General features: G+C 31.7%; 1 protein-coding gene across 4 annotated transcripts in view; it reads right to left on the reverse strand.

Moving 5' to 3' along the window:
• The window catches only part of LOC126884493 (neprilysin-1), a 162,128-nt gene extending 154,509 nt beyond the window's left edge, over nt 1–7,619 (reverse strand). For 3 of the 4 annotated variants that reach the window (XM_050650429.1, XM_050650427.1, XM_050650426.1), the window contains exon 1: nt 7,188–7,482. In XM_050650429.1, the coding sequence (XP_050506386.1) occupies nt 7,188–7,281 (94 nt within the window). In that variant the 5' untranslated portion in view covers nt 7,282–7,482. Of the gene's footprint in view, nt 1–7,187; nt 7,483–7,511 lie in introns of those variants that run through there. The other variant, XM_050650428.1, reaches the window with a different exon arrangement.
• Nucleotides 7,620–9,510: the final 1,891 nt, after the last annotated feature.

Here is a 9,510-nt window from a genome sequence, read left to right on the forward strand (position 1 = left end):
ACCGTTGTTTGTTATCTTCTATAGTCGGCCAGTGTCCATATTGGTCCCTACTAATATCTTTGGGGGAACGTACTGAGCTGGTCTTCTCTTTTTCTTTTCTTGGATGTCAGCTTCCAATGTATTTGGTCTCCCTCTTTTTGCTGTGGTTTCCTCATCTTGTACAGACACTCTGCAAGTTCTGTGCGAAAAGTCGCTTGTGTTAAAAGCTTTGCCTGTGGGTTCTTAGCAACCGTCGCTCTTATTGGCAACTGTTAAATCAAGTAAGTGATAAAATAGCCGGAGGTACCATTTCCTACTTTTTATAGAAATTTTTTATCTTCCAATATGACTGTCCATGAGATCAACCCCTCCCATATGGTGGTTATATTCTTTAATTACAAAGGGACAGTCTACTTCGGTAGATTTTTCGCAGTCTTATGAAAGCGTTATATTTTGTATATAGGAGATATACCTGCAAAAGTGGAAAGCAAGACGACTTTCTATATTGTAGATGAGATATCTACGCCTTCATCCGTAGCAGTATATTCATGACTATCACCACGAGGAAATTCTTCATATCCGTATGTGTTGGTAATTTGCAATATGGTATCCGTTGCCTTTGAACTGTTCCCAATGATAATATTCCCCTTTTGGCTTTATATACAAGCAGCGGTACACCTGTATAATAATTATCATGATAAAGACGGAAATTTTGATGCTATGGAATAATGCGAGCCAAACGAACAACTACATTACCGGATGCTCCAAGATCGGTAGATGGCAAGCTTTCATTCTCGTGGATGATTTGCTCACTTTCTAGCATTTCCATATTTTCTGTTCTGTCTATCTCCTCTGCCATATCTTTAGCCCCATTGCACGTTTCTTCATCAGATTCGTCGCCATAGTTAGGTCCAAATTCAGGGTCTGCAATACTATCTGTGTCGGAGAAATCACTTTCATCTTCACTACTCAGGCCAGTGAAATTTGCCCAATATTCCTGAAGATCCTTTTCCGACAAATAATTCTGACGATGTATTCTGTAATAAAGAATCAGATGTAAATATTTTGTGTCAGGGATTCTTGAGTGCGCACTGTAGCAAAACGGCAACAAAGAATGTTTTTCATTTTTCTCATGAATGCGGGAAAAACAACAAGGGAGCATAATAAAAGTAAAAAGTATATACCTTACCTACTAACTAGGATATTTTTTCAATAATAAATCACTAATATTCTAACTAGATAAGACTCACAAACTTCGTCAAATAATACACGACGTTACAGGTTGGCTGCCAAACAATTCAATGGGTCGAAGTGCATGTTTATGACATCTGTACAAAAAGTGCCAAACTATTTAATATTACCACTATGTAGACTAAAGGCAACGCTATACAGTTACTTCAAATTCGAATCAGAATAGACATTTCATTCAATCGTTTACCTATGTTGCCGAACGGCAACACGATGCATTTAAGGGTTAAGTAAGTAATAAGTTAAAATCCTATAGAACTAAAATTGCTTAGAATTAGTCAATTTATCCATCTCCGGACTTATTTTAAAAGCGTGGTTTTTCACCCCCAACTAGGGGTGACTGTCACCCTCCGAGTAAAAGCAACCAACGGCACAAGCCGTCCAAATTTTCATGCAATTCGGAGTTGATCCTGAAAATTACACGGTATCGCCGTATTTCCCGTTCATTTACTGGACTACAAGGTGTTTCTATAATCTGTATTTAATCCTACATAATAATAATATTCAGACGAAATTACAAAAAAAAATCGTAGATTAAGTAAATTATTTATTTTTTATTAAAATTCTATTTTTCATTCGATTTTGCCGCTTTTAGGAGTGCCTTGTTTTTATAACATAGTTATAAAATTCACTGCAAGTCCTCCTGAAATTGATTTTCGTGGCTGAAAATCGGGACATTTAGTGTCTCGATCAGGTACAAATCGTTACGCGTCCCCAGACCCCTGAAAATTAGGACATCCCGCGCAAATCGGGACACCTGGTAACGCTACTATGTACCCACATAACATTTAATTAGCCTTATTCTGAGCGCCAATTGCAGATCTTTGCTGCATAAAATCTTTTTCATTTTCACAAAGTTTTCACGTGCTTTTTCAATTCTCACTCTTATTTCTTCAGTATAATCGTTATTTTCTGTGATTATCGTTCCCAAGTAAGTATATATTTTTTACTCCCTCAATCTGCGGCCGCCTACCGTTAGAGAACCGTTAAAGAAACTTTAAACATTTTAATAGATACTGTAGCCAGCAATTGCGAGATAATGGCCAAGAAGGAGATCAGTACGAGGAAATCAAAATTGAAATAGAGAATAGCAAGAAAGTTAAAAGTACATAGTCGCATGAGCTCTGTTATATGAAAATTCATGTGCAGTAAGGAGTAAGGGCTTTTCGATGTTATATTTTCTATGTTCTCTTATATGTATGAGGCTTGGGCTCCAAACGAGAAGTTACGTAAGGTATTTAGAGTGTATAGAATACTTAGGATACCTTGAACATACCATACCATCGATAAAATAATCCCGGAATGAACTAAAATTAAATATAAATGTTTACTAATGTCTAGAAAAGTAGCCTAGTGAGATTAAGTGAGCTATTATTGGCAATTAAATCTTGTATTAACATGCAAAAACCACATTTACCAATCCTTTCAAAGTCACCTCTTTTTGCGACTGAGGATTTTAAAAAGATTTATTATTAATAGGCTTATAGATCTTATAAAACGTACAAAATTATTTTTTACCAAACTTTCTAAGATAAAAGATAAAAAAGTTACGGTTAAAAAATCACGATATTTTTTTGAAAAAAAAGGAGAAATCCAATTGGAAGCATAATAATGTAAGTTATCGGTGTTTTTAGTCATTGACCTTATTCATTCTTCTTTATTTATGTATTAGTAATATATTCTAGAAGTTTTACTGGCTTAGAATGATTAGTTTTAAAAAAAAACTGGAATTAAAACTGAATACGAAATTTTTGTAGTTTAATAAAAAATGCTTTTCTTCAGAATGGAAAGATTAGCATCAGATATACAAAAAAATATTTAAATATGAAATTGTAGGTTATTTAATTCCCAAGAATTTGGTTTGAAAAAATTTTTTCTACGGCAAAAATTGAGTGAATCGTGAATGAGTATATCTCGTGAAAACTATTAATTTGCGAAAAGCGCCTTTCGGCATCATATACATAGATTTTGATCCTTGGACTATCCACTACTTATTCTCAAATTTTCAAGCAAATCGATCCATTCTGTAAAAATTGTGAGGTGAAAAGATTCATTACTTGGACTATATATAAAAAATATAAAACCACACAGCGAAAACATTAGAGCTGTATGTCTAGTACGGGTTAGTTTTATATAATATACAATCTATCATAATATACGATATACTCCAGGGAAATAGGGCAAAAATATACCATGTTCGGGACACTTGAGCAGCCAGGTTGCAAATGGGTTTTTTGGGTACTATATACCTAATACATTATAAATACAAAAATGCCCGTCACAGTTCGGACGAGAATTTTAGTTATTAACAATTAAGGGTCAAACATGGCAGTTTTTTCGTTTAAATCGCTACAGGTAACAATAGGGTTATTAAATATCTTATTATTACTATTATTCTTTTAGTCGAAAAGCCAAGATTTAAAATGGCTGTTTTTGAATTTCGGTTCGATCATTTGTTGCTTCAGAAATTGCAAAATAAGACTAAAATTTCGAAAATGAAAAAACTGCTATAACTTTTGTGAAAATAACCTTAAGACTTTTATATTGCACAAAAAGTTGAGACAAACCGTCCATATAATGCACAAAATTTTTTAAGACGATTCGTTAATTAGTTTAAATTTTATTCAATTTGTTTATCAAAATGAGCTTTTTTCGCAATATTGTTGTTCAAAAAATAGTAATGTAATAGCAATTCTGTGAAAACCACATGAAAGAAAAAAAGTCATGTTTTCAAAGTATTTTACAAAAATCATTAAAAAGTCATTTTTATTTTTCCGAAAACATTTTACTAAAGTAGGGTCATTTTTAGTTCATAAACAATTTGAATAACTTTGTTAATGTTGACTTTAGATTAAAACTACTTTAGGATTTGAAAAGCTGGTATTTTTATACGAATTTTCAAAAAAACACTTTTTGCCTAGGTTAATTACAGTCAAAGTTAGCCACTTTTTTTATTTAATTGACAGCTACTTTGTTTACAACAATTTTAAGCAACCCAGCTAGCGCCATTTCGAAGTTGGAGGTATATAGTTTATGTGTAAAAGTTTGAGTAAACTTTAAACTTCAACAGAGCTGTTAATAAAGCTTTAAAAATAACGTTCTAACGAAATCGATTTGTGGTCGGTGGAAATGAATTATTAAAATCCGTGCACTCAAAAAATGAAACTGATCTTTCAAACATATGCTGCGATTAATATCTCCAGAGCTTGTTGATGGATTTTGATCATAATTTTTTTAAATTCTATGTACTCGTAGTCTTGTAGAGTACGTTATGTACGTAAATCCCCACCGAACATTTCAAAATGTTAGGGGGAGTTCCCCTTATCACTCAGGGATATAAAAAATAGATTACGACCGATTCTAAGACCTACCGAATATACATATATAATTTCATAAAAATCGGTCAAGCGGTCTCGGAGGCGTATGACAACTAAAACTGTGACAGGAGAATTTTATAGATGTAAATATATAGATGGGTATTAACAAATAGGGGTTGGTGATGGAAAAGTGTAAATTAAGGGTTGTATGTATTTTTTAATCCTACATCATATAAAATTGAGATAGACAATTTTGTCCAAAAAAATTTTAAAAATGTCAGGGGGGCAACCCCCCTTATAACTTATGGGTATGAAAAATAGATTAAAACCTATTCTCAGTCCCATAGGATATACTTGTAAAATTTCATAAAAATCGGCCAAGCCGTTTCGGAGTAGTATGGTAACTAACACTGTTACAGGAGAATGTTATCTATATTGAAGTAACTGTGAATTAAATAGTAAAAGTGGCTAACTTTGACCGTAATTAACATAGGCGAAAAGTTTTTTTTTTGAAAATTTGTGTAAAAATACCAGCTTTTGAAATTCCAAGGTAAATTTAGTCTACAGTCAATATTAACAAAGCTATTCCAATTGTTTTCAAGCCAAAAATGACTCTACGTTAGTAAAATGTTTTCTTAGTGACAAAAATTACTTTTTAATGATTTTCTTCAATAATTTGAAAACAAGACTATTGTTCTTTTATGTGGTTTTCACAGAATTTCTATATAATTATTATTTTCTGAACAATAACATTACAAAAAAAGCTCTTTGGGAAAAACAAATTGAATAAAATTTAAACAATTGACGAATCGTCTTAAAATTTTTTGTCCAGTATACGGACTCTTCGACTCAACTTTTTGTGAAATATAAAAGTCGTAAAGTCACTTTCGCGAAAGTTATAGCAAATTTTTTATTTTCGAAATTTTAGTTTTATTTTGCAATTTTCGGAGCAACAAATGATCGGACCAAAATTAAAAAACTGCCGTTTTAAACATTGGCTCATCTACTTAAAGAAGAATACTATAAATAAGATATTTATTTATCCTATTTTTACCAGTAGCGATTTAAACGAAAAAACTGCCATTTTTGACCCTTATTGGTTAATAACTAAAATTCTCGTCCGAACTGTGACGGGCATTTTTGTATGTATAATGTATTAGGTATATAGTACCCCAAAAACCCATTTGCAACCTGGCTGCTCAAGTGTCCCGACAAAAACCTTATTTCCCTGGAGTAATACTCCTTAGATTTTAAATTACGTACATACGAGAATGCTACATTTAGATTTTAGTATAATCGGTATACATAAAATCTTCATTAATAAAAGAAGATAAACGATTGGCAACATAATGAATAAAAACTTATCTTAAGAGCGTAAGCGCAAAATTTCGGCCAATGCTTTTTAAACGCATTCATTTTTTTCGAATCTTGAGAAAACCAATAAGTATTTTTGAAAAATTTAAACGCAGAATGCAATATTACATTATTACCGACGGCCGAAAGTCCCTGAAAACCTCTATAATGTTTATTTGAATAAGTTACAGGGGTGATAAAGAAGAGAAAATGTGATTTTTAGTTTAAATATCTCATTTAAAAGAAACTTTCTATTTAATCTAAGGGATTTTTGGCCCTCGGTAATGTAATCGTTCTGCGTTTTAATTGAATTTTTTTTATAAATATTTATTAGTTTTTTTCAGGATTCGAAAAAAATAAATGCATTTAAAAAGAATTGGTTCGAAATTTTGCACCTACGCTCTTAAAATATATTAAATATTCGAGAAAAATGCATCCTAATTTATTTAATATAGAGACAATAATATTAAAAAAACAACAGATATAAGGATTGATGCTTTGTAACATAAAATAAACACCAAATAAAAAGAGAAGGAAGTCATCTACAGTAACGAGAGACACTGAATACCTACTAAAAAATAAGTACTGGATATTAGAAATTAATGAAACTGGCAGAATTTAATCATTTAGAAAAAAATTGGGTAGGTATAGAGACTAAAATGTAGGAAATATAAACAAGCAAATATTAAGATATCAAATTCCGAGCTTATTGTTCAAAGTAAGAATAGGATTATTATAACTATTAAGTTAATGTACCTAGGACTATACGATATATTATATTACGTATATTTCAAATAAAGAAATTAAATATTTAACTTAAAGTAAACCAAAAACACTATTCTATAGGGATTCAGCTTTCGATATAATAAAAACTACCAAAGGGAAAAGAAAAATAAAGGCAAAAAAAGAGATACCTAATAATTAAACTCAAAGGAATTAAATGCAATTTCACAAAGAAAATAAGTTTTGAGTTATGAAATGAAAACCTGAAAAATTTACAAAAACTGAATTAAATTTTAATATTAGATACTAAAGACCACATATTATGTAAGAAAAATGAACATGAGTTAAATATTTTTAAATATAACTAAAATTAAATGAAAAATATAAAAAGTTATAAAACAGAATCAAAACTAAAGTTTATTAAAATACTTTTATTATAAAATATTTATATTATAAAATACTTTAGGAATTTTAAATTTTTATTTTTTTCTGTGAAGTAAAATTAAATAAGTTATTAGGTCAACACTAACTTTATGCTTAAAACTAATAAACTTTGATTCAACTTACTTTCAACTGTAAATGGTCTTCCGTTACCGGCATTTTGAATGTTTCCCCGATTTTCCGGTTGATTTTCATCAGGGTGGTAAGCGTGATTATCCATGTTTACCAGAAATACTACTCTTGTCACTAGCTACAGCGCGGTAATACACTCCTCGCGAGAGGATATACCTCATATTTGACAGAGAAATAACAACTATGTATGTTCATGCCCATCAAGTGTCATTTTGTACTGAGAATTTACCTCTTTATACAATAAATTGGAGTAAACACAAACCACAGATCGATTGACATTCGTTTATTGATTAGATAACTTAAGTTTTAAGTACTTACCGGCTACATGTAATATCAATAATGTAAATTTAGTTACTCCTTAAAAGGATGTGCTTCCTTTAAGGTTTAAGGTCAATTCCGAATATAGTAATACAGAGTGTATCATTGCTAATGAAGACAGTAGATATTAGGTATAAATTATTGTTTAAATATTCAATATTAACGATACGTAAATCAATTAGAAGATACGTACACGCATGTAATAATTAATGATGTCGACAGACAAAACAACTCTAGTGACGTATAAATAAAGGAACTATTTCATATTATCAAGTGTACATGAATCAATAATTGTTATGATAGAATATAATATTAAGAACAACGTAAGAACGTTAGAGCATAATTTAACAATTTAAATTATATACTAAATTATATAGTTGATGTATATACTAAACTGTAGATACCTATACTAAATTTACAATCAAGATGCAGTAGAAATAAACAAACCAAGACAAGTTAAATGCTACTAGGAGTACTCCCGAATCATAATTTAAAATGTGTATATGTTACAGTTCAAGTTGATTCTCAGTTAGAGTCAACTAGTTGGAGTCAACTCCAACTGAAACGAGCAGTAAAAGTTGATTTTAAAAATTTAAATCAACTTTTACTAGTTGGAGTTGACTCTTACTGGATCGATTCAGTAAATGTTGATTATACGAGAATCTCCAGTGCATTTTTGATGAGTGTGCGTTTCTTTATTTTGACCGTTTCAACTACTTATTAGTATAGTCTGTAACGTCGCCCCCGTTAGGTAAATTATTCTGATTCGATTTTTTGCACAAACTTACTCAAAGAAATATGTACATCCGTATAACAATCCTTATAACAAATACACAGGGTGTCACGCGGTACCGCGGTCGAAAAATTGTTTAGCCAATTTTTGTTAACCAAATTCACAAAAATAATTTTTATCTACTCTATCTCATATTATGTAAAATGTAAAAATTGTAAATATAGATAGCAGTACATGAAGGGTTTAAAGTGTGTCTGAAGTAACAATGTATTTTAAATGGGTTTTACTTTTTCGCACTGTTTTTTAGCACACTGTCATACAATTAAACATCCTTAACTTTCGCCTTCGGGAGGAAATCAGACACGCCTTTGCAACGGCAACTGAAATGCTCACAAAACAGCGACCACGGAAGCAAAGATGGATGACAGAGGAAATATTGGATTTAATGAATGAAAGAAGAAAATGAATATTACCATCCTTGGATTATAAGCTTTCATTTGACACATCATTTGTCATATCGGAAAAGAAATGAAAGGCAGAATTTACAAATCAGTCATCAGACCAATAATGACATACGCGGCAGAAACACAACCCGACACAGAGAGGACAAAAAGATTGCTCGAAACAGCCGAGATGAAAACCCTTCGAAAAATCGATAGTAAGACTCTATGGGACAGAGCTAGAAGTACAGATATACGACGGAGATGTAAGGTGGATAACATTAATAACTGGGTAAGAAACAGAAGAATAGAATAGAATGTAGTCAGGACAGCGAGAGATGGTTCCCTAATAGGAGGACGTTCAGTGGGAAGACCACGAAAACGATGGAACGACAACTTACTAGAGGCACATTGAAAAAACAGACCAAAGTAATGTCTATACAAAAAGAAGAAGAAGAAGATTTGTCATTCTACCTGTTATAATGACGGAGGAGTTATATTCGCGGACAGACGGATAGACACCCTAGGTTAAATTTGTCACGTTTAGTACCATCCTTGGATATTAATCTTTCCTTTGACACCTCATTTGTCATTCTACCTGTTATAATTAACTAGGAGTTATACTCGCTGTCGGACAGATGGTACTAGGCAGTACCGTGGTCGAAAAATTGTTTAATAGTTATTTATGTACCAAGTCAGTAAAGTGGCTCTTTATCGAACGAGTCTGATATTACGAGCAGAGGAAGCGAAGCGAGCAACAGACGCGTTCGATAAAGAGTATTGAGGTGGTGCGTACAAAATTGTATCGTCAATCATAAAAAACATT

This window comes from Diabrotica virgifera, chromosome 5 (genome assembly GCF_917563875.1).
Source record: "Diabrotica virgifera virgifera chromosome 5, PGI_DIABVI_V3a".
Taxonomy (NCBI): domain Eukaryota; kingdom Metazoa; phylum Arthropoda; class Insecta; order Coleoptera; family Chrysomelidae; genus Diabrotica; species Diabrotica virgifera.